The sequence below is a fragment of the Pyrus communis genome, chromosome 3 (assembly GCF_041283825.1).
Source record: "Pyrus communis isolate YQ-2024b chromosome 3, ASM4128382v1, whole genome shotgun sequence".
In the NCBI taxonomy this organism is placed as follows: Eukaryota; Viridiplantae; Streptophyta; class Magnoliopsida; order Rosales; family Rosaceae; genus Pyrus; species Pyrus communis.
In genome coordinates, this window is record NC_142567.1 from 6,899,933 (window position 1) to 6,924,167 (window position 24,235).

Sequence of the window (24,235 nt, forward strand, 5' to 3'; positions counted from 1 at the left end):
GGAAAGCAAAATAATTGGTTAGATTTTTCAGACTGTTACATTGCCTCCGTTTGTCGGCATGACAAATACGAATGACACTAATATTATAAAAGGTCGTTTGGAAGTGTTTTTAAAATGACTGAAAGTGTTTTTGGTAAAATTGATTTTGGGTTCCAATAGCACTTGAGTGCTTTTTGGAAGAAGCACCAAATATAAGTTTCTTGCATTAATCACTTTTCGGATCTACTTGGATTTTTAGTAAGAGATTGGTTTCAAAAACTTGTTCACCAAAAGTGTTTTTAGTCATTTTAAAAGCACTTTCAAACGAGTCCTAAAACAGTGCAAACAATCTTTAGATGGACACCGATTTAAGCTGGTGTACTCAGAATGGTGCCCTAAGCATGTTTCTAGTGTAAAGAAAAAAAAATCCCTTAAAATAGGGAATTAGATCCACTCTGAACCTTAGTATCTAGAGCCTATGGATAAAAAGATCTGGACCACACACAAATTGAACCCGACGATTATCACTACCTCATTTCGCTGACCCATCTCACACAAACCAGCAATTCTGATTTTTTTTTTCTTTTCTCACACAATCAAAAGCCCAGTTTTCTTGATCCCTAGGCTCTGGACACATGTTTGTACCTTTCTTTGCTTCTTCTAATAACAATATACATTCATACAACAAGCTACATACTAGCTTTAAGAAAATTAGTCATACTAAGGTATGAAGGTAAAGTAAAAGAATTTTCTTATCTGTGAGATTTCAGTCGACAAAGGTGAGAGGTAAGTAGCGCTTCACCGAATTAATGGTGTTATGCTTTCCACTAACACGAGAGCTTCTTGTGCTGATAACGTGTTGTGAAATCGACGGTATATGTGCAGTGGAACATAAAGTAAATGAGACACAATATTTACGAAGTTTGGAAAGTGTGCCTACATCCTCAGGGTAGTAGAAGTGGTATCTCTCAATTGTCATACTGAAATTACAAAGTAATGGAAACAATACTATGTATTTATGCTTGTCTATCATATTTGTAAGTTGATAGGTCTTTATATAGAGAAACTATATCTTCTTTTTTAAAGTTAGAAAATATAAAAGTAGACAGCACAACTTCAATATTTGTTAGCTGTTGTGATTTTTTCTTCAAGCGGGTCATCCAACTTTGTAATAACTCGTGTATTAACGTCCTTTGATTCTCATTTTATTTGCAAGAGTGTGCAGTGGAGAAGGGGTCCCTGCGAAACACTTCCCTTTCTTCAAAGTGTCAACATTTTGGAACTTTTGAGTTCTCTAAATTTGCGGTTCCGCTCAGCATGAAAAAAAAAAAAAAAAAAAAAAAAAAGTTCATATATCAGAGCCAGGTTTCGATCCTGGGACCTGTGGGTTATGGGCCCACCACGCTTCCGCTGCACCACTCTGATTGTTGAAAACTCACCTCCCACAAAAATATTTATTGAAAATTAAGATTTTGCTAAGTTAATGGTTGGGAGTTGGCTTCACCGTCCTCAACTCCACCGAAGCGGGTCGCGGAAGAAGAGCAACGATGAGGAGGAGACCTGGAATCGGCGGCTTGCAGAACGCCGCCGCCTCTAGGGTTTGTGATTTTTCTTCTTCTCCGCCCTTGATTTCGGCTGCCAATTCCTGGAATCCGATTACCCAGATCTGTCCTTTATTTGCAGGACCAATATCGTCTGCTGGGCGAGAATGTTGCCAAGATCAGAACCGATCTCATGAAGGAGCAGCTCACCACTTTCCGAACCCAGTTGGAAGATTTCGCTCGAAAGCACAAGGTCCCATTTTTCTTCTCAATCAATCAATTTCAGTACCAAATTATGTCAAAAATGTTTACTGTTTGGCAAGTGGTAGATTGTCCTGACGGATAGATTCTTCCTCTTAATCCATTGCGTTTCGGGTTCAAACCCTCCCCTTCCTTCCGTAAGACTAGGAATATCGCTTCGTGGTACAAAGTTTATATCGACTGTTTGATCTGGATGATGCAGAATGACATTCGAAAGAACCCAGCTTTCAGATCACAATTTCACAACATGTGCACGAAGGTCGGAGTAGATCCCTTGGCATCCAATAAGGGTTTCTGGGCAGAGCTTTTGGGGATTGGTGATTTCTACTATGAACTTGGTTGGTACCCATCTTCTTAATATCATTGCATGCCTTTAATTGGCTGTGAATTCATTTGGTTGTTGCCAAGATTGTTCGGATATATATGTGTGATCTAAAAGGGAGCGAATTTGGTTAGACAGGGGTGCAAATTGTTGACATTTGCTTGGCAACAAGACCCCACAATGGGGGTTTGATCAACCTGCAGGAACTCTGCAGTCTGCTTCGTCAGAGGCGGAAGAGTGACCGTGAAGCTGTTTCCGAGGATGATTGCCTGCGTGCTATAAGCAAGCTCAAGGTAATTTGTTTTAGCTTTTCAACGCATTATATGTACAAGTTTCCATCAGAGTTGATATGAGCAAGGCCCTTTGTTTAGAAGACCTTAGTCAAGTGATTTCCACCCAGACTGAGAGTAAGAGTAGTGGATTGTTTGCACCTACGGTTTTACTAGAAGAGGTTCACCGTGAATTCATGCCACATTTTTGTCATGGGACAGACAACACTGCCTGGTGATTGCTGGAAGGGATATTAAGTTTTGTTATCATTGTCGATGATGGTAATAATTGTTAAAGAGTATAATCTCATCTTGAGGAAGAGTTGACTTTAAGTGAGTTTGTTACTGCAGCTGTATGAATAGCAAATAGTATAACTTTCTCTACTGACTTCATGCCACATTACGCAATTCGTTTAGTACATGTCAAAGCTTACAATTCCTTCTTATTTTGACCTCATGTCAAATTCTGTGTTTCATGATCTGGAATTGCGTTATCACATTATTGACTCTTAAGCATTTCATATACTCTCTCTTAAGCAATGCATCATATCGTATCCCTGCAGTACGATGTACCATACTAGCATGATTTTTTTACCAAGTGACGCATTGTACTTACATGTATTACTTGATTCCAGGTATTAGGTAATGGTTATGAGGTCATTTCTGTTGGAAAGAGAAAGCTTGTTCGTTCTGTTCCAACTGAGTTGAACAAAGACCATAACGAAATTTTAGAGCTAGCCCAGGTTCCAATCTTTTGTTTTATCTTCCTCCTAACTTTACATGGACATTTTGTCATAGATTGATTATTTATGGTTATGCTCCGCTTCTGTTCTATTAGGCTCAAGGCTTTGTGACTGTCCCTGAGGTGGAGAGACGGCTATCTTGGACTACTGGTCGTGCAATCGATGCCTTTGACACTTTATTAGATGTAAGTTGATGACATTTACTAATCTACTCATATTAGTATCCTCTCTTGCCCTTTAGTCTATTTTAATTGTATAGTAGGATTCCCGGGGCTCAATAAACCATTGATTTTCTCAGGAGGGTCTTGCAATGATTGATGATGGTCACAAAGATGGTGTACGCCGATATTGGTTCCCCTGTGTATCTTCCATCTCCGCTCCACTAGGAGCCGACAGTTAACAAACACGAAATTTCTCAACATAATGGAGTTCAAAAGGGTTATAGGTGCATACCCAAACATTTGTGATTTATTTGTATTTTCCTTTTGTAATACTAGTTGGTTCAACAGACTGCTGCTGGATAATGTATTTCATCGTATAAAGAAGACGTTTGCATTTGAAAGTTGCGTGTTTTCTTTGATACATGAATCTTGAACTAGATGAAGCTGATACAATAACTGGTGATCACATACATAGACATCAACTAATCTTTTGAAAGAAATAGTGCATTATACATATGCAGTGAGTAAATAATTCTGTGACCTGAAGAAATGGTGGGTAATCAATTGCGGGAAGTGATTTCCGCACTTTCCGCCCTTCCCTATTCACCTCTGACACTCCTCTCTTTATTTCCGTCGTTGATTCTCCTATGAATTATTCAATGTAGAATCGAGTACTGTTGGAAGTGAAAATGTGAGTGCGGAAATCGCCCGCTTTAATTATTTCCGCTTTAATTAAAATCCCCAAAGGTTCATTGGGCTGGAAGTTGTGAAGCAGTTTCAATTTCTTCAGTCCATTCAGAGCTAGGCTCACTCCAAGACCTGGGTCTTAACCCTAGGTTAAAATACAAAACCATCTCCAATGCCTCGAAAACCTTGTGCTGATCCAAAAGCTCATTCCAAATCCCACTTACAATGCAGTAATTGTTGTTATAAGGCTGCCGATGGTGTGCTGCATGTTGCGACCGGGATACCAAGACTCCTAAATCTTGCAACGCCACCACGAGCGGTGGCAGGCGGCTTTTAGTGCCGTGAGCCCAAGCATGAAACTGTTGGCTAAACATAATGGAGCCGGAGCACACTGCAACAAACCCATTAACAACTGGATCATCACACACAAGGTCTATAGGAAGCACAATGAAAGTCACCACACGAGCTAAGGCATGTAAATTGTTGGCAAATTGGCGCTTAGTGATTGTCCAAGGCCACTTATGATGGCCTTGGAATGCTTCAATCTGGGCACCAAAAATTGGAGTCGAGGCATCACCATAATTGTCAATGCCCCAGTGGTACACTCCGGACCCGAGGTCTGCCAGCACATACCCAACCAAGGCTGCCAAAATGGGCTCGAGCCATATGTGTGAATCGGCTGCACAAGTTATGGACTTGGCTAGTGAAACAAGGACTGTGGTGCACCCACTTGCCACCCATGTACGGTGAAACCATGTGGATTGCAAACTTGGGTCATTGGGTTTAGGAGGACGGATGGAGGTGTGAGTGTCTGTCAGTAGGGCGGGTGAGGGTGAGGGCTCGAGCCGCTGTAGTGGCGGTTTGATGACTAGCTTTTCGGGGGTGGGTTTCGCCTTTGTGGTGGTGGAGCAATGCACGCTGGGGCGGAGGATTGGAGAGTGGGAAGTCCGGACTTGGTTTTTGGGACTTGGGAGGAACTTGGTTTGGGTTAAGATAGCCATTGGAGGGTGCTAATGAAAAAAGAGTACAAGAGGCTAACTGGAGGCAATATATATATATATATATATATATATATATATATATATAATATTTGTTTGTGGTGATGAGAAGCTAAGGAGAAAATGTTGTGGCAGGCATAGGGTAGCGTGGGGTTATAAACTCCTCAATCTCCTTCTTGTTACTTTGTCACAGATAATGTTCTTTTGGACTTAAAATGTCACCCTCCCCTCCCCCATACAAAATACTCAAATATTACTATGATGATTTTTCTTTGTCGTTTAATTGTCAGATATTCAAACATATTAATTTGTATTTCTATAGATATAAAATAGTTATTGATGTAAAACGTGTATTTGAACACGAATTCAAATAATTTATAGCTCAAGTAATTAAAAACCCAAGTTATTAGTAACTCGGCAACGTCTCATTAACAAGAGAACATTCATGGCATGCTTCTCACACAGCTTGAGCTTTTGACAATGCTAGTGGACACGTTTTTGTATTCAACTAGACCACGCAAAAAACTCAGTTGAACAGTCAATGGCCTTTCATATGGCAAATTACAAACGTGGAAACATGTCAGCTGTTTAATTGTGTGGTCATTAACAAGGTTTGAGATGGGGTGGTGGAATTCTTTGTTTCTCCTTGAGAATGCTTCTTGTAAATTACAGGACTAAAAGTACTCGGCTGCGAATATTAGTCCTCCAGCATCATTCAAATTATGGGTGAGAATAAAAAACCGGTGAATTGAGAACCGAAACAAACCGAATCAAGTAGCCGAAAATAACCCAGTTGAACAAAACCAAAACCGGAACAAAGCGGCCTAAAACAGTTCAGTTTCTAGTTTTTGCTTTCAAAAATCTGGTTCAAACCAAACCGGGAGTGAATGTGTGTTTTTTTTCTTTTTAACAAATGATATTATCTACATTGAGGGGGTGGGGAAGTGGGCCGAGCCTCATAATAAGCTAGCAATAATATGGTTAAAATCCATCTTTAGCGAGAATCGAATATAAGATATCTCATTTACCAGTGAAAAGAAATATTACTAAACCGTAGTACTAAGTAGCGGGGGCGAATGTGTTAATTAATTGTTTTTTTTTTTAAATAATTAGGCTTCATTCTATAAGCTCAACTGACCATTCCTCTATCCCAACTCAAAACCCAAGGTCCCGTTTGATAGGCTAGATAGGATAGGCTGTGATCAATTAAAATTGACTTAAGTCCAATCCGTTGTTTGTTATCGCAAAATTTGAGATGGATATGACTGGACATAATGTGTTATGAATATACAATATAGTGGGTTATCTAACCTATTCTTAGAGCATTTTAGAGCTTTGGGAAATCTTTAGGGCTTTATAAAAGTGATAACCAATTTTAGAGCTCTCAATGAAGGGCTATTTCTTTCGGGCTTTATATGGAGCTGTATATATTTATTTATGTGATAAATTTGATTATGCGATATTTTTTATTTTTATTTTTTTGTGTTAACTTTTCTTAAGTTGATTTTTGGACGTATTATCTTATTCTTCTTCTTCTTCTTCTTCTTTTAATGAATTTTTCAACCTGAAAAGGTTCAAAATTCTGACATAGTTAGATTTCATCACTTATGAATCGTTCATTGGATTAGATTCACTTATCTCAATCTCATCCGTTGAAAGATACAAACCCACACTTCATCCTCTGAAATAATTTGATTTTCACGTACAACACAACCATTTACCTAGCACCAATCGGTAAATTAGTATTATGCAATTTTGAAAAAAATTATTTGAAAATTTTCACACACCAATGCCCATAAACGTTAAATCAATTTGAAGTTTTAATTCTTATGGAATTTAAAACAATCATTAATTAGCCGAATTGCAATAAATTACAAATAAACACAACCAAATGTTTCATCACATAATAAGGGGCATTTTAGGACTATAAAACTTTGTAATCTGAGTCATTTAGCAAATTTAATGAATTTTTTATTTTTTGTTAAAACTCAATACACGGGTTTAGGTCAGGAAAAAATATATATGATGTGTTAAAGTTTTAAAGGGGAAATCTAAATTTTTAGATAAATAAAAGTGAGCCTTTTTACTATAATAGCTTATATCATTTTATGTCTTAAACATTAAATATACAAACAAAATGCAGGAGGATCTTTGGAACAAAAATATGTAAGAAAAAAAGAATTAAAAAAAAAAAGAATAAAAGGAGAGTATAAGTGTATTAGAAAGTGAAAGGAGAGTGAAAGAACTTGGTTAACATGGGTTGCTACTTTTCTCGTGGGAACCCACTGTTTTTTGGAGCTAAATGCAGCCTAATTTTATGTTACCCAATAAAGAAAGTTGCTAGCCAAAGTGGTGGATCTAATTCCATTTTTCGGCTTATTGGGGATGAAATTTCTCAATAAGACTTTAAATGTGGTAACCTCATGGAGGATAAAACCCCCATTGAGGATGCTCTTACACATGGGTTACAACTATCTTACAAGTCTATGCCAATCCAATCATATCTTCAAGATCCAATCCCATCCAGCCCACCAAACGAGCCCTAAATATTTTCAAAGCCAAATACCAACTTACTAACCAGTTTCAGAAGTAAACCGGCTAAATCGAACTATATATTCTCTTATTCCAAACTAAAGAACAATACTTAGCTCTACAAAAATACGAATGAAATTTTCCACAATAACACTTCATGACCGACTGTGCTAAAAAACAATTGGGTCACTAAAGGGGATAGGGCCAAAATACTTTGAATTCTTGCATCTAAGTTCAAATATTTCTTATAAAGTAAAGTAGATTAGCATATACGGATTTCAAGCAATGATAATGACACACTCGTCAAGTAGTTGATGATGTCATTCAAGACTTCAAGTCCACAAAAGCATCTAGTAAGATTCTCTAATAAGATCAGCGTATACGGCATCCGTCAAATGAATTTCTTGTCAATATTATAATAATTGCTCATCAATTTTAAAATTATAAAAGATTAGAGCATTATTCGTCCTAAATTTTGGCTCAGTTGGAGTTTTGATCCTAAAACCCAAAATTCATTATTCTTAATTCTTAAACTTGCCATAGTGTAGAGCAACACAAATTCTAACAAAGTTACATGAGAACCATTGCTATGATAAACTTTGTAGATCCATGTAGGACTACAATTAATATTATCGATATCGTCCCAACTTAACCATTTATTATTAGATGTTGAGTTTTATGCATCAGTGATATTATTATTAAGGTTGAAAACTCTCATATATTAATTATATATTATTTTGTCATATGATGGAATTATATTCTCCAACATACTACACCAGTACACCTTGTATTAGTTTATGGGCCAATACTTTAAATTTTTTGTTCGGAGATCATTGTTTTTATTAAGTTTTATAATTGAATTAAAATTGGATAAGAATAATGGAGTTTTCCTCAGCAGAGCAATATAATTTGATGTTCCAAAGTATGACGTGAAAGCGATCAGTTGCGTTGAAGCTGAATACAAAAAGTAGAAACTTTTGTGCGTGTGTATGTCGTCGGATTGGCTTTATTCCTATAAACTTTTTCACTGTTCTGGTTTTATATCTTTATATAGCCGACTTGGATTGGCTTGGAAACTCATAATATTTCGAAATTCTAAATATTTGGAGAATATATATCGAAGGTTCGAGATTCGTTTTTGGCATAATGGCCAGAATTCATGTCCAATTTAATTGAACTTATCATCCAAATCCGGTCCACCAAATAAGGCTTATGTTCTTTGGGCTAATATGTTATATCTATCGTTTCGCGATAATTTTGTATGGTGGCGTATGAAGTTTTGGTATATATGGTAGCTGATTAGGAGTTTTATTATTGTTATCTTGGTTGACCAAATTCACCTCTTGATCATTGTCTTGGTCACTAAAGTATTGTACCTGATTGGCACCTCTATGTGTTTGGTAAACATTCAGCTTCAGTTTTTTTTCACAGTATTGGGTGAAAAAAAGCCAAAAACAAGAAGCTACAAAACCCAGCTTTGAAAAACCGGTTTTTTTTCACAACTGTTTTACATAAAAGTTTACCAAACACTATAATACTGTTTTTTTTTTTTTTTTTTTTTTTTTCAAAAACACTTTTACAAAAAAGTTTACCAAACATTCTGCTGCCTTATTTCATAGCTGCTTATTCTCACAACACAGCAGAAACAGTTTTTTTTTTTTAAGTACAGCAATACCAAACCAGCCCTACATACATTTTCAGTTTCTCTTAAATTGTAATATAATATGTGGTATACCGGCCCATATAATAGGTAAAATGATAAAATCGCTTAATGAATCTCTATCCTACAACCACCATCTATCAAAGCCAATTGTGTCTCACTTGTTTTGGCCCTCAGATCTATATCCCTTCGTAGCTTTGCACTGGACTTGCATATCGGAAAACTAAAACGATGGTGTTTTAGATGCCCCCTTAGCCCCCATCCCCTTTCTTTTTGTTTTGTTTTTTTGTTCTACTTGTAAGGACATGTGTTGGTGGTTCAGATTTGATGGCGCTTCTCTGGTGCGTCGGTTTTGATGAAGAAGTTCGGTTGGGAATACTTTCTTGTTGCGGGTTGAAAAGTTTTGTGCTGCGATACCTTCATTGAATTCAACGCGGAGTTGGTTTTCTTAAGGGGTTACGCTTGTAATTGTTGGCGAAGTGGTTGCAGTGGTGACGGTACACTGCTTGATAGAGTTTAGGGTTATAGTTTTTCTTTTATGATTTTGTCTTACCGTTAAATGAAATATTTAGCTATCCCGAGCTTTTTTTTTTTATTTGGCTGTTTATCATATAGCTTATATTGGGCCGTTTCCATTTAATAAAATTCTATGCAATCGAAGAAAATAAATTAAACATGGTAGAAATCATTCCAAAAACGAGGGAAAAGGGAAAAAATAAAAATAAATACAAACTCTTCGTAGGAAATGGTGATACGAAATTAATTAGAAAACGTTTCTACCTCTAACGAAACGGGTTGAAGTTCCAACTACCTGAGGGATCTCCCTCTCCTCTGTGTCTGACAGACGCACACACAGAGACAGCCATGGCTTCCTCTCCCTCCCTACTCTTCGCAGCTGCCATAACGGCCCTCACTTTGCTCTCCGCACAGTCCGTCAAACTACCATTTCACCCCCGCGACGTCCTCCCTCTCCTGCCCAGACAGATTTCATGGCCAATCCTCAACTCTCTGCACAGCGCGGTCGACCTCCTGCCCACTTTCGTCGGCTCGGCGTCGTCCCCCAACCACATCGTGGAGTGGAAAGGCGCGTGCTTTTACCAAAACTCAGCGTGGATGGAGTTCCACAACAAGACTGGCAGCGAATTCGGCGGCGGAACTCTTCATCTCAAGGTCTCGAATCAAGCTCTGGGCGTTTTTTTTTTGAATTTCGTTTTCGAGTTTGGTTTTTGGAAATTTGGAGTTTTTGAGTATTTGGATTGTTGGGTGTTGAGATTCTTTAGCTGGGTTTGTGGAAATTTGAAGTTTTGGTTATCAGGACACAAAATTTGAAAATTTTAAGGCGGTTTCTAGTCGAATAAGAAGTAATTTATGATTTACTTTCAGGGATTTTAGTTTGCTATCAGGTGAATTAGTAGAAATTTGGACTGTTGGTTTTGTGGGTATTGAAGTTGTTGACTATATAGTGGGAGCTTAGGCTTGTGCGTTTACTGCTGTTGGTTTTTTCTCAGGTTCAGTGAACCAATTGGTAAATTTATTGGACACATCAGAGTTGGGGAAGTTGAATAGTAAGGGCCGTTGATGACCATTTTGATTTCAGTTTTCGGTTTTCATTTTCACTTCATAAATGAAAACTGAAAGTAGAAATGAAAGTAAAAAATAAAAAAATTGAAAACCGAAACTGAAATGGTTATCAAACTGACCTAAGATAATTACTTTCGAGTTGAGCTTCTGGTATTTCTTTAGACTGTTGTACGGGTTTTATGATCCAAAACATGTCATGTTGGCTTAATGTTTTGGAATATTCAGGTAATAGGTACCAGGTGTGTGGATATAGGTGTATGATCGTACGTTTTAGTTTGATAGTGGGTTTTTCATACTTGTATTTTAACTATTAAAAACTGAATCTGTGTTTGTGTGCAGGTTAGTAAGGCTCACAGTTGGACATGTATGGATATTTATGTCTTTGCAACTCCATATACTGTCACATGGGATTACTATTTCCTATCTCGGGAGCATACACTTGAGTTTAAAGAGTGGCAAGGAAAATATGAGTTTGAATATGTGAGATGCCACTTTCTAATTCAGATATTAGTTGATGTTTCGATTTGCTTTGAAAGGAAAGGTTGGGTTTAATGTGGTCTTTAATCTTACCTTTACAGGTGAAAAACAGGGGAGTTTCTATTTTCCTTATGCAAGCAGGGATGATAGGCACCCTTGAAGCGTTGTGGGATGTCTTCCCATTGTTTACAAATACTGGATGGGGTGAGAATTCCAATATTGGGTTTCTCGAGAAGCACATGGGTGCTTCCTTTAATCAGCGTCCTCAACCTTGGGTAACAAATATTAGCATTGATGATATTCACTCTGGAGATTTCCTAGCAATATCCAAGATTCGTGGGCGGTGGGGTGGATTTGAGACTCTAGAGAAGTGGGTGAGTGGAGCTTATGCTGGTCATTCTGCTGTTTGTTTAAAGGATTCTGAAGGAAAGCTATGGGTTGGAGAATCAGGACACGAAAATGAGAAGGTGAGCTGCAAAGTTTATAAAATATTATATCGTGTTATACATCTGTTTACCCATAATTCAATCTGTTAATGTTAAACGGGTTGCTTTTGGTAAAATTATTGTTCAAGTCACGCCTTTTCTTTTCATGTTGTAGGGAGAAGATATTATTGCTGTGCTGCCATGGGATGAGTGGTGGGAATTTGAGCTAAATAAAGATGATTCCAATCCCCATATTGCGTTGCTTCCCTTGCATCCTGATATACGAGCAAAGTTTAATGAGACTGCTGCCTGGGAGTATGCAAGGAGCATGGAAGGCCAGCCTTATGGTTATCATAACATGATATTCAGCTGGATAGATACTATAGAAGACAACTATCCACCCCCTTTGGATGCTCACCTGGTACCATATTTTAACTGCATTTAAGATTTCATTATCAAGCTACATTACAGTATTAGTAAATGCTAGAATCACAACTAATCTCCTAGTATTTCTTTTGGCATGATTATTTATTTCTTATTTAGTGATTATATTGAACTTTGTGGTTTCCTCCATTGCCCGTCTGGGTTGAGTCCTGGGATTCCATAGAGGAAGTGAAAAGGCAACTGTTAGATGCTTTACCCCAATCTTTCTCTTTATGATTAATAACTTCTGGCTTTCACACAACCACTTTCATAAACATGATGGGTACGGATGTATTTATATCAAAGTGCTGATGCAGAAATATTATGATTGTTTCGTAGCTGACTAGAAGGGGTCTGTGATGGGGATAAAGGTAGAAAGAAATGCCTTTTTAGGCTCATAGTTAGGCTCTCTCTCTCTCTTTGCTTGTGGATGCTTCTGTGAGCTTCAAGATGTTTTCTTAAACATTTTTCCTGATCATTAGCTCTATGATTATGCAGGTGGCTTCTGTTATGACTGTTTGGAATCGAATACAGCCTGCATATGCTGCAAACATGTGGAATGAAGCATTGAACAAGAGGCTTGGAACACAGGTGTTTTAAACTTTTTCCTGGCATTGCAATATCAATTGGTCAAGATTTTTATTTTTGGTTTGAAGTTAAGCAATTAGTCAATATTGTTGAGTCGCTAATATCCATTTGAGTTTCTGATGTACCCCTTGCATTTCATGCAGAACCTTAGTTTTCCCGATATTCTTGTTGAAGTTGAAAAGAGTGGATCTTCTTTTGATCAACTGCTGACAATTCCCGAACAGGATGATTGGGTATACAGTGATGGGAAGTCAACGTCGTGTGTGGCCTTCATTCTTGAAATGTACAAGGAGGCAGGACTGTTTGATCCAATTGCAAGTTCTATCCAGGTCACTGAATTTACGGTGAGTTTATCGTGAACAAAATTTAATCTGTTTGCCTTGAATAACGAGGCCACCTTTTTGCATCATCTCCAAAATTAATCCACTGACTGTGAAGGAGGAGAATTGATATAATAGTAATGTTTTTACTTGCTAATAGGTTAATGTAGCTCTCAATTGAGAAAGTCATTCGATTATGGTACTTTGTAACGAAGTTGTTTCATAAGGAGTATACATGTTGGTTCGTATTAATTAATTTTTTTCTGTCATTAACGCAGATAAAAGATGCTTACATGCTCAATTTCTTTGAAAACAATTCAAGCCGCCTGCCAAAGTGGTGCAATGATGGGGACACTGTGAAGCTTCCCTTCTGTCAAATTAAAGGGAAGTATCGAATGGAATTACCTTTATACAACACTATGGAACCGTACCCCCATATGAACGAAAGGTGCCCATCACTGCCCCCCAAGTACTCCCGGCCGCGGAATTGCTAAGTCTTCAATTTGTTGCGTTTACAAATTTGTTACACCTGTGGTCAAAGTCATTCTCGTTTCTTGTAAGTATGTTCATCTGTCGGGGTACAAATGGAGGCAGTGTTAGTTTTCCAATTGCTATACAATGTAGATGATAAATGGACTACGAATCTGAATGTGAAGGGGTGTTGCATTTCTTCATTTTCCAGAACGTGTTTGTTCGTTTTCTTCGTATTGTCATTCCGAACAGCTCTGTAATTGGGTGCCACAACATTATTGATGAGAACAGATGACTTTGTGCAAGATCTCTCTCGGTCGCTATTTCGTTGCGACAGGGGTTGATGCTGTGCATGCAATGGTCTTGCAGTTATGCTCTCGTTTCGCATATAATTTCCCAATGCTCCGAATCCATGTTACATTGGTGGTGCTCTTTGTTTTTCTTTGCTTTTCCGTGCTACATACACACCATCTAGGATTTAAAAAGTTTACTGTCACTTCTTGCATGCCATGGCACTGATGACATGCAATGCGACTGATGGCAGTATGGCATGAAGCATCTCAACAGTCGCATTGCATCAGTGCCTTTTATGAAAGAAAATTTCAAAATCTTGGGCTTGATAAAAAATTATAAAAACGATTGTGTGGGATATGCGAGCCAAAGTTTCAAAGAGCGTTGAGTGGCACACTACTAATCAACAGCAACGTGTGGGTGGGGTCTTATACAAAAAACCTCGATGTGATTAATAGTGGAAATTCAGGTTTTTTCGATGTGGGACTTCTACATTCTTCAGCAAATGTAAATATACCTTGAGGAAAGGCTGCATAAACAGCAGGTTCATGAGCTAGAGCCCGCAGAAGAAAAGTTATCACAACAGATGGGAGTGTCATGCGCTGCGAACATGACTAGAATGAAATTGTGCAAGTTCTCATTTCTGTTAAAGCTTCTTCATTGTCATCATTTCGGATTTTAAGCCAGCAAGCGACAAGGGCTTGTAAAGGAGAAGCGTTTTTTTGCTCGAGTTCTGCGCTTTTTCAGATATGAATTCCTTAATCATGTGTTGAACCTTCTTGCTTTCCTTGATGCTACGGTTGTAAGGTGTGAAGGGCAAGTTAACTGGGGGGACTGACCACTTTCCTGCTATCCTTTTTTCAAACACTCCATGAGTTCATCTCTGCGAGTTCCTTGTTCAAGCCTGAAAAGCAGAGGCACGATATGTTGAACGTGAGGTTCTTCATCAGGGGCAATACCTATCAAACAACGGAAAACCTCGTTTAGTTCGAATTGATTTTCGTTTGTTTGAGTTCAGCTTCATCAATATTTTTTTTATTTTTTTTAAAACTTTCATTGTATATTGAGAATTAGACTCTTGAGAAAGTTGTTAATAGGACTAAATTTAATGTTATTTGTTGCTTGCCATGCGCATGCATCTCAAGGTGCTTCCTGATGTCTTGGTCCATCTTCCCACATACTGCTTCACTGACTCAGGCTTCAACAACAGTGTAAGAGCGTTTCTAATGCACTTGTGATCGTTGCCAGTCAGCTCCAATATATCCGGTGACCCAAAATCGTATGAATGGACTCGTCATCTTGTTGATTGGAAAGGTGCTCCACCAGTGGTGAATAGAAACTTGTTTGCAGCTAGCCTGTGCATGGATAAAAACGGTTGGTCTGCCAAAGAGACTCATCTTCGAAACTGGACTGTACTTTGCGATTCTTCGTTGAAGCCACGTTTCTGCGGTGTTGGCACGCATTGCTCGGAGGAGAGCGAGGCCTAGGCTGATTACGGGAGTCCAAATGAGCCCGGAGGAACCTTTTTTGTTGTTTTTTTCTTTTCTTGTTGCAAGGAGAAGCAAGATGGGAATGAGGAAGAGGAAAACTGTGAGAAGGGTATCCATGATTTGTGAAAGGCTTATGTCTTGTTCTTGAGACAATTCAAGTGCATTACGGGGTTTCTTGCACACGTACTAGCTCCACTGAGGTTTCTTGGTTTGAAGAATCTCCAGACATTTTACTTGATGCTTTGTTTACATATTGTAACCCTTAAAGTGGCTCGTTCTTGTCCTGACCAGTTTGCCTACTGTTTCTCTTGACTTATGAATATATCGTTGCTTTCCAAAAAAAAAAAAAAAAAAAAAAAAAAAAAAAGACAAAAGTGCATTATGGGTTGCTATAATGTCTTATTCTTCTTCATTTTGGAGGAATTTAATTATAAGAGAAGAAAAATACAAAATTAGGAAAATAAATAAAATAAAATAGATCCCCAATATAAGTGATGAGTCCATATTATACAATATATTTTACCCTTATCTTGGTATTAATATATTAGTTATTTTGGTAAAATTTTGATACTTTGATATATATTTTCAATGTAAGACATTCGACTTCATCTAGAGCAAAACGTGATCAAACAGATGAATTTTGGAGTGATTGCAATTGGAGGATGTTCGTGAGTCTTTCAAGATGATTGTATCAAAATTTCATATTTTTATACCTAGCCGTTTGACCGTGGCAATGAAATAAAGGCCTAGCGCGCAACTTTTTCAGATTTACATTTTTGGATGTTTTGGGTATTTTGAAGGTCAACATGGCATATTTTGAGGAAGATTCCTTCTGAGTATTTGTTAGGGACATCTCAAGCTTTAAAAAAAGACATTTTGGGAACAAATCGGAGATTTGGTCGGTCAAAAATCTGATTTTCTGAGAAATCCGAATTTCAGTTTAAATAGGAAACCTTTTATTTTATGTTTATTATTTTATTATGTTTCCTAGTTTTATTCTAAGACTTTTTAGGGTTTTATTTTGTAGTAGTATAAATAAGACTTTTTAGCCGTTAGGGTTAGAGGGGAAGAAATAGGGGGAGAAGGCATGCATTATTTTGGAGAACTTCAGACTTTTTACCTACAAAGTGTTTTCAATCTTTTTTCTAGTTAATATATTTTCTTTAGTTTTTATAGTTGTTCGTAACTAATTTCCGTTTGCTAGGGCGAAGCCATGAGCCTTAGCATGAATATGTGATTTTATTAATTTTCTTATGAATGGATGCATGCTTGCTTTGAATTATTAATCACCGTGATTAAACTATCTAATTGTCTTGGTGATTCGTGACCATTAGGGTTTTTAGACAAGTAATTTGATGCAATTTCTGTTGGAACATTACCCTGAAATTGAGGAGGGCTTCTTGTGATTAGTAATTGTAAGTTCACTTAAGGCTAACATCACGCTCTTAAGGGTTGCATGTTTTTTTTAAAGGGTTTTCACAAAGCTTAATGAGTCTTGCATGTTTATATTTGATCTAAACATCACAGACGGGTTGCATGTTAGATATACGTTTTCACTTGAACATCATGAGGAAAATATGCTTTAGGAAAACCTAACCTTCAAAGCATGTGTGTGGAAATTAATAAATAATTGGTAAAATTGTGTAGGATTGTTAAGGGGACGATAGAACGCTAGGGCTTTTACAAATTGATTTTCCTTAAATTGTTCTTTAGTTGATTTCTTTAATTGTTTTATTTTAAAATTCGTTTTTATTATATTAAATTCTAAAATCAACATTTCCCAAACTTTGTTTTAAATAATTAACTAAGAGTTGGTTTTAAACACAAATTATTCATTCAATCCCTGTGGAAAACGACCTTACTTGAGCTGCTATACTACGACAACCTTGTACTCTTGCAAGTGTTTTTAAGTTTTTTTATCCCTACTTTTGTAGGTGGTAAAAATCCTATCAAGAAATTGGTGCCGTTGTTGGGGATTGTTTCAAATAATTTGTGTTTATCATTTTCTTAGTTAATTATTTGTATATATCTTTTTATTTATTTGTTGATTTTATTTTTTTATTTGGTTCGCATGTTATAGTTTGTTGAGTTTGAGAGCAAGTCCACTATGGAACCACCAACTGGAGGATTGCCGTTATGGGTTTCTTTAGCAGAAAAGGGTTTTTATGGATTTAAACCTAAAGTCTGTGCCCTTTGCTGTTTAAAGACCCATGATCTTTTGGAGTGCCCCGACAGAGAATATTTTCTTGAGTTTGTCCATAAACATATCAATATGAGAACAGACTCAAAAAGGCCTTGGAACAATCCCTATTTAGAGTTCTACACTACAAGTTTGAAAAAGCATCTTGAGCAATATTTTGAGCAACCTAATGTGCCACAAGAGCCCTCAGTGGAGGACAAACTTTCTATATTGTTGGAATCAACTGAGTTGTACATTGAAAGAACCCATCAAGGATTTCAAATTCAAGCATCAAACCGTGGGAACAACTTTAATGATCAGGAGGAGACTGTCTCAGGAACTGAGGAGCACTCTGCCAGCCATTCACGCCCACGGGAGGAAGCAACACATACGAATCTCTTCCCAGAACCGAGAGCCACCCATGCTTAAGTGCCACTAAAACCCTTCCCACAAAGGCTGCACGAATGCACAAAATTGATGTGTTAGAAGCTATTCATACAAAATCAGAAGATCAGCTTTTGGACACACTGACAAATCGGGATACAGGACAGCTACATACTGATAAGAAAATTTTATCGGCTGTAACAGACAGTGGACCTGCACAGTCCATCAAACTCGAAGAAATGCCAGATGAGTCCCGCGAACAGGCAAAGATCTATATGGGAAAGAAGAAGCTTATTGACAGCCAAGTTCCTCATAGAGAAATCCAGCCATTGCAAAAATTGTGGGTGTTAAATACAAGGTGGAAGCCAATTCAACAGATACCAAAACCTTACTGGAAGGGAGTCCAGGGACCTTATTTGTTTACAAAGACTCATTCCCTTAGAAGGGTGGACAAGAAAGATTCAACCAATGAATTCAAATGCACAGTTCAAGTCAGTCCTTACCTACTAACACACTATGATGCTGCTAAGGAGTGGCTAATTCCGAAGGAACAAGTGACGTGATCATTAACCTCATTCCTCTACGTCTAGCTATACACGTTAACTAAAGTGCTAATTGGGAGGCAACCCAATTTTTCTAACTCTTTGCTTTCATTTTATTTTCTTGCTTTCATTCATTATCACAATATCACAAAAACAAAACAACAACAACAACAAAGCCTTTTCCCACTAAGTGGGGAATATCACAAAAACAAAAACAAAACAAAAAAAATGAAAATTGAAAAACACAAAAACAGCCATATTTTTAGTTAATCAGTATTTTATTTTGGGTTTATTCTAAGTAGATTTTTATTGTGTGATCATTGCAGGTTGCATTTGGAAACATTTCAGCCCCAATTCAATATCCAATAAATCAGCACATTCGACTAAATCATGCATTCAGCAGCATTCACATCCGCAACATTCATCAGAGATTTCATTATCAGCGGTAAAGTGCAGAAATTACACGAATGCAGAAAGGAATGTGGCAGAGTTTAAGAATGCTTACAGTGGGGATTGCCAAGGCTTCAATGCTAATTGGATCCCTTTTACTCTCTTTCTGACATTTCTTTACAAAAAAACTTACTTTACAGACAAGTTTGGGGGTGGGATCCAAGTAGCACAGAGGCGGGACCGTTGTTCATGACCAAGTTCAGATGCAGATTCATGCGAAAATTTGGTTCAATATTGCTCATATGGCAAACGTGCAAAGCACAGACAGAAACCAAGCACGTGAGCGCAGTGGACAAATCAAGAGATACATGGATGCAGGCATGTAATAGCACAGAGAATAAGACGTGATGAATTTGTAGAGCTCTGCATGCATGACGAACAAGCCAGCACAACACACCGAGACCACATAGTTGCAGGGATATAGAAGCATACCTTTTCAATGCAAATCCATGAGTCTCAGTTTCTCCATGGTCTATATTTCTTCCGCATTTGGGATCCGTGCTAGGTGGTTGCATCTCCTTCTCTCTATCGTCATCATCGTTTCCGATCAAACTCTACAACACAGGAAACACACATGCATTAGGCAATTTTCATTCATTTTTCCCTAATCTAAGCATCTGAGACAAAATCGAAGGGAAATGGGGATAAAAAAAAAAATACCTATGAGTGAGTCAGACTCAGAGAAGGATGCGATTTGCGATTTCATCTTCGCAGGCTAAGGGTCTTGTTGCTCGAGTGAGCTGGATTTCTGAGACATGGAAGCAGCAAGAAGATAAAGGAGGACATCGCAGAGGAGTGGTGACTGAACTCGAATGATTTTGGTTTGGATAGGTTCTGAAACGGAAGGCCCTCATGGCTTTGGCTCGAGGTTAGAGAGAAAAAGGCAGAAAAGCTCATCGGCTGAAATGAGAAATGGAGGAGCATGGGCTACTATATGTGTTTATGTAGTGAAGCATGTGGGTTTTTTCACACGTGTGGTTCAACCCCTGAGGGTTCCGTGTCCAGCCCCCTCATGCTGATGCTACCACGTCTCGAGTTCGCCTCCAGTTTAGCTCGTTCTTTTTCTTGTTTTTCTATTTTATTTGTTTTATTATATTTTCTGCTGTTTCGTTGTTTATTTTATGTTTTGGTTCATTTCAGTATTTCTTTTATTTGTCTCGATTCATTTATGTTTGTGTCTTAGGATTTTCTATTAGCAAGGAGTCATTTTATTTATTTTTTATTTTTTTTTCACATCTTGAGGACAATGTGTGATTTAAGTTTGGGGGTGGGAAATAAGAATTTTTTTTAATTTTTGAGTCCGTTTAAATTTTCGTTCTTTTTAAGTTAATATCCATAATTTATTTAAAACGTTGGAACAATTGAACATGGTGAAGATTAATCCCACAGTAAAGTTTTTTCTATTTATCGTTGCTTAGACACTAATTCATGAATTGTACTTTGAAATTTTCACATCACACCAACATGGTTTGTGGAGAGTGAGATTGAAATACTTGTTTTTTTGTCTAAGTGGCATTTTAAATTTCGTTGTATATAAAATAAAGTTTAGTATGTTTAATAAAGTAATAATTGTTCCACCTGAGGCTTTGCCTAGTAACCGAGCCAGTCTTGCCTGATCAACAATGATTCTCGCGTTAAACGGTAGAGTCTTGGCATGGGGCAGGGTGGTTAGTTGGTTTCGTAGCTTTTTCAGCTCGAGTTATTAAGTCCTTAGGGGTGTTCTACACCTAGTGCCCTAAAACCTTATGGTTTGGGAATCATCGACCTAGAACTCATTACATGGGTTGGATCAAAAGCTTAAGGGAACTGACATTGCACAACCACTACTGTTACTGAGAAAAAATAAAAAAGAAAAAAAATTGAGAAAAATCGAAAAGAAATAAGAAAAAAAAAAGTTGGTTTGTGTGAAATAAAAGGATGAAAGGTAGGGATTTTAGTCGAGTCTCTTTAACTATATTGGTTCACTTTTACACCAAGGGAAGTTCATGAATTCTTTTCTAATTGATTCTAAATGGCTTAGATTCTGTGGTGAGATTAGCTGGAACTTTTTGAAAGATGTTCTAATTTTTAACGTTTTCTATGGATTGCAACTTGAAGATGAAAATTTTGTCTTAGTTGAGTTTTAATAAAGTTTCTACTTTTTAGTTTTTATATTTGTTTTTGAGTTTTGTTTTGCTTGAGGACAAGCAAAAAGCTAAGTTTGGGGGTATTTGATGAGTCCATATTTGTAACGCCCCAAAATTTCTAATTCAGAAACTACTCACTAGGATAGGCCCAAAAATTTATAGCGGAAGATAACCATCAAATTCCTTTCCTTAGACAATTTTCCAATAAAAAAAATTAATCTCAGTTATTTTATTATAGCTGCATCTAACCTTCTCATTAGACTACCTACGTACCCTACGAAGGGATCAAGCCATTCGTAGTTCGTCATTAAGCTTCTAGAACTACATCTTTCCATAAAATTTGCAGAAAAACAGCATTATTGGACCAAGTTTGGGCTCTCCATGGAGCATTCAAAACTAAACCAAATCGTATAATATTATATAGGTTTTGAAGCTTGTGTTATGTACTTTAAAAGTATATAAAGTTTGTAGGAAACAGAGCTCTAAATTGGAAGTTATGCCAGAAAGAAAATGGAGTCTTGAGACTAGAAATCTAGCTTTCTCCTGCTGTTTGGCAGCTTGCGCCCCAAGTTTAAATAAGGTTTTGTTCAATCAAAACTCAACGGAACTGAGTGGAAAAAATTGGGTTATGATCATGAACATATGTACTTTCAACACACTAAAATTTTTCTCCAAAGAAACACATAAAGACCTAGAAATTAAGAGCCAAATAAGGCTACTCGAAACTTGAGTTTTCTTTGCAAATAAGTCAATTTTCTGCAACTTACGTAACAGCCCACTTCCAATTCATATAACAAATCCCAAAATACTTTCAGGTAGTCCAGAAATCATGTATACAACATCCAAAACTAACATAACTCAAAATGAACAAGAAATTGACCTTTTGAACCAAACCCTTGACCAAGAAATTTGATCCACACACCCAATCCGAATTACCCAACTCTAATTCATGTTCAGTTTGGTTCATTGAATGATAGAAAACCCTAAATAAAACTAAGAACTCCAAATATATCATGGCAATTTCAATTCAACTTAAGGAACTTAAATTCGAAAATCAAGATAATCAAGGAACAAGGAATTTACCCTTCAAATCCCTGAATCCTTTCTTCACAATCACGCTCTCCATTGTGCTTTTTTGTGTCATTCTTGTCAACATCTTCATCCTCATCCCCTTCACCTTGACCCGTACCAGGTTGCATCCTCAGATAACATTATCTCTCGTAATTTCAGCGCCACTCTTTTGAAACCATCCAAAAGTAGGTTTGATGATTCTGGGTTGGCTGGATAACGTGGCTTTAATGCCGGGTCGTTTGTGTGTGTGTGGTACAAGGAAGGAAAGAAAGGGATTCAGTGAGAGAGTTTCTCGAGAATTCCAGGAATGGGTGGAAGAAACGGGAAGAAGTGAGATAGTGATTTCTCCGAAACCCACCACAAGAAAATTATAATCCTCTCTTTTCCTCATTTAAACTTAATACAATTTAATATCCTTGAAATTAATATAAAATCTCGTTAGCACAAATTCGTAGGTTACAATAGTGAAATCCAAGAACGGGATTTCACATTCTTCCCCTCTTTTAAATTTCAATAACCAATTATATACCTAAAATAATCAAGATGTTACAATATTATATGATATATTTAACCCCTATATTGGTATTAATATATCAGTTATTTTGTTAGAATTTTGATACTTTGATATATATTTTCAATGTAGGACATTTGAGTTCATCTAAAGAAAAACATGATCAAACAGATGAATTTTGGAGTGATTCTAATTGAAGGATGTTCGTGAGTCTTTCAAGATGATTGTATCAAAATTTCATATTTTTCTACTTAGCCGTTTGACCGTGGCAATGAAATACAGGGCTAGCGTGCAGCTTTCCCAGATTTACGTTTTTGGATGTTTTGGGTATTTTGAAGGTTAAGAAGACATATTTTGAGGAAGATTCCTTCTGGGTATTTGTTAGGGACGTCTCAAGCTTTAAAAAGAGACCTTTTGGGACCAAATTGGAGATTTGGTCAGTCAAAAGTCTGATTTTCTGAGAAGTTTGAATTTCAGTTTAAATAGGAAACCTTTTATTTTATGTTTTATTAGTTTATTATGTTTCCTAGTTTTATTCTAAGACTTTTTAGGGTTTTATTTTGTGGTAGTATAAATAAGACTTTTTAGCCGTTAGGGTTAAAGGGGAAGAAATAGGGGGAGAAGACACGCATTATTTTGGAGAACTTCAGACTTCTTACCTACAAGGTGTTTTCAATATTTTTTCTAGTTAATATATTTTCTTTAGTTTTTATAGTTGTTCATAACTAATTTCCATTTGCTAGGGCGAAACCATGAGCCTTAGTATGAATATGTGATTTTATTAATTTGCTTATGAATGGATGCATGCTTGTTTTGAATTATTAATTATCGTGATTAAACTATCTAATTGTCTTAGTGATTCACGACCATTAGGGTTTTTAGACAAGTAATTTGATGTAATTTCTGTTGGAACATCACCTTGAAATTGAGGAGGGCTTCTTGTGATTAGTAATTGTAAGTTCACTTAAGGTGAACATCGCGCTTTTAAGGGTTGCATGGTTTTTCAAAGGGTTTTCACAAAGCTTAATGAGTCTTGCATGTTTATATTTGATTTGAACATCACAGACGAGTTGCATGTCAGATATACGTTTTCGCTTGAACATCACGAGGAAAATATGTATTAGGAAAACCTAACCTTCAAAGCATGTATGTGAAAATTCATAAGTAATTAGTAGAATTGCATAGGATTGTAACAGTGACGGCTGAACCCTAGGCTTTTACAAATTGATTTTCTTTAAATTGTTCTCTAGTTAATTTCTTTAATTGATTTATTTTAAAATTTGTTGTCATTATATTAAATTCTAAAATAAACAATTTCCAACCTTTCTTTTAAATAATTAATTAAGAGTTGGTTTTAAACACAAATGATTCATTCAATCCCTGTAGAAAACGACCTTACTTGAGCTGCTATACTATGACAACCTTGTTCTCTTGCAAGTATTTTTAAGTGTTTTTATTTCTATTTCTGCAGGTGGTAAAAATCCTATCAATAAGGAACCTAGACTTCAAGAAAATTGAACTAAATTCCGTAATTAATTATTAAGTCGATCGAAAAGTATGCTTTTTATTTTGCAACGTCGCTAGTCATGAGTTTGCCGAGAAGAAATTGAAACTAAATTCAAATATAGTAAATTTAATCAATAATTCTCAACAAAAAATATAGTAAATTTGATCAACATCCATATAAAGATCAAACAATATCGATCTATATCAAGCATTTATTACACTGATCTCGAGATACGCCTAGAATCAG

The 24,235-nt window shown here is 36.8% G+C and overlaps 3 protein-coding genes, 1 long non-coding RNA gene and 1 pseudogene across 4 annotated transcripts; 2 read left to right on the plus strand and 3 right to left on the minus strand.

The window, feature by feature from the left end:
• Positions 1 to 1,418: 1,418 nt before the first annotated feature.
• LOC137715085 (vacuolar protein sorting-associated protein 22 homolog 1) lies at positions 1,419 to 3,677 on the plus strand. Its single transcript, XM_068454307.2, has 7 exons — positions 1,419 to 1,577; positions 1,663 to 1,773; positions 1,984 to 2,119; positions 2,242 to 2,396; positions 3,008 to 3,115; positions 3,211 to 3,300; positions 3,414 to 3,677. The coding sequence occupies exons 1-7, from the start codon at positions 1,527 to 1,529 to the stop codon at positions 3,513 to 3,515; spliced, it is 753 nt and encodes a 250-aa protein (XP_068310408.1). The 5' UTR covers positions 1,419 to 1,526; the 3' UTR covers positions 3,516 to 3,677.
• LOC137715084 (fatty acid desaturase 4-like 2, chloroplastic) lies at positions 3,671 to 5,006 on the minus strand. The gene has a single exon (XM_068454306.2). The coding sequence runs from the start codon at positions 4,962 to 4,964 to the stop codon at positions 4,026 to 4,028; it is 939 nt and encodes a 312-aa protein (XP_068310407.2). The 5' UTR covers positions 4,965 to 5,006; the 3' UTR covers positions 3,671 to 4,025.
• Positions 5,007 to 9,266: 4,260 nt separating this feature from the next.
• On the plus strand, positions 9,267 to 13,743 carry LOC137715700 (uncharacterized). The gene is made up of 7 exons (XM_068455042.2): positions 9,267 to 10,323; positions 11,074 to 11,214; positions 11,313 to 11,678; positions 11,812 to 12,057; positions 12,558 to 12,650; positions 12,791 to 12,991; positions 13,246 to 13,743. Exons 1-7 carry the CDS (start codon positions 10,018 to 10,020, stop codon positions 13,459 to 13,461), a joined length of 1,569 nt encoding a protein of 522 aa, XP_068311143.2. The 5' UTR covers positions 9,267 to 10,017; the 3' UTR covers positions 13,462 to 13,743.
• A 1,015-nt stretch (positions 13,744 to 14,758) lies between these two features.
• Positions 14,759 to 15,336, minus strand: LOC137715701 (taxane 10-beta-hydroxylase-like; annotated as a pseudogene).
• A 2,114-nt stretch (positions 15,337 to 17,450) lies between these two features.
• On the minus strand, positions 17,451 to 19,690 carry LOC137714212 (uncharacterized). The gene is made up of 4 exons (XR_015960577.1): positions 19,435 to 19,690; positions 18,830 to 19,328; positions 17,958 to 18,053; positions 17,451 to 17,854 (listed from the first exon to the last, which is right to left on the minus strand). It is a non-coding gene; the product is annotated as an uncharacterized LOC137714212 (long non-coding RNA).
• Between the last annotated feature and the right edge of the window lie 4,545 nt (positions 19,691 to 24,235).

What these genes read in the sequence shown, in the direction of transcription:
- LOC137715084 (XM_068454306.2), bottom strand. Translation starts at nt 4,964, where the DNA reads ATGGCTATCTTAACCCAAACCAAGTTCCTCCCAAGTCCCAAAAACCAA.
- LOC137715700 (XM_068455042.2), top strand. Translation starts at nt 10,018, where the DNA reads ATGGCTTCCTCTCCCTCCCTACTCTTCGCAGCTGCCATAACGGCCCTC. An exon ending in GCGGAACTCTTCATCTCAAG is followed by an intron (nt 10,324 to 11,073) that starts GTCTCGAATCAA and finishes GTTTGTGTGCAG; the next exon opens with GTTAGTAAGGCTCACAGTTG. An exon ending in ACAAGAGGCTTGGAACACAG is followed by an intron (nt 12,651 to 12,790) that starts GTGTTTTAAACT and finishes CATTTCATGCAG; the next exon opens with AACCTTAGTTTTCCCGATAT.
- LOC137715085 (XM_068454307.2), top strand. Translation starts at nt 1,527, where the DNA reads ATGAGGAGGAGACCTGGAATCGGCGGCTTGCAGAACGCCGCCGCCTCT. An exon ending in GTGCTATAAGCAAGCTCAAG is followed by an intron (nt 2,397 to 3,007) that starts GTAATTTGTTTT and finishes ACTTGATTCCAG; the next exon opens with GTATTAGGTAATGGTTATGA. An exon ending in CCTTTGACACTTTATTAGAT is followed by an intron (nt 3,301 to 3,413) that starts GTAAGTTGATGA and finishes TGATTTTCTCAG; the next exon opens with GAGGGTCTTGCAATGATTGA.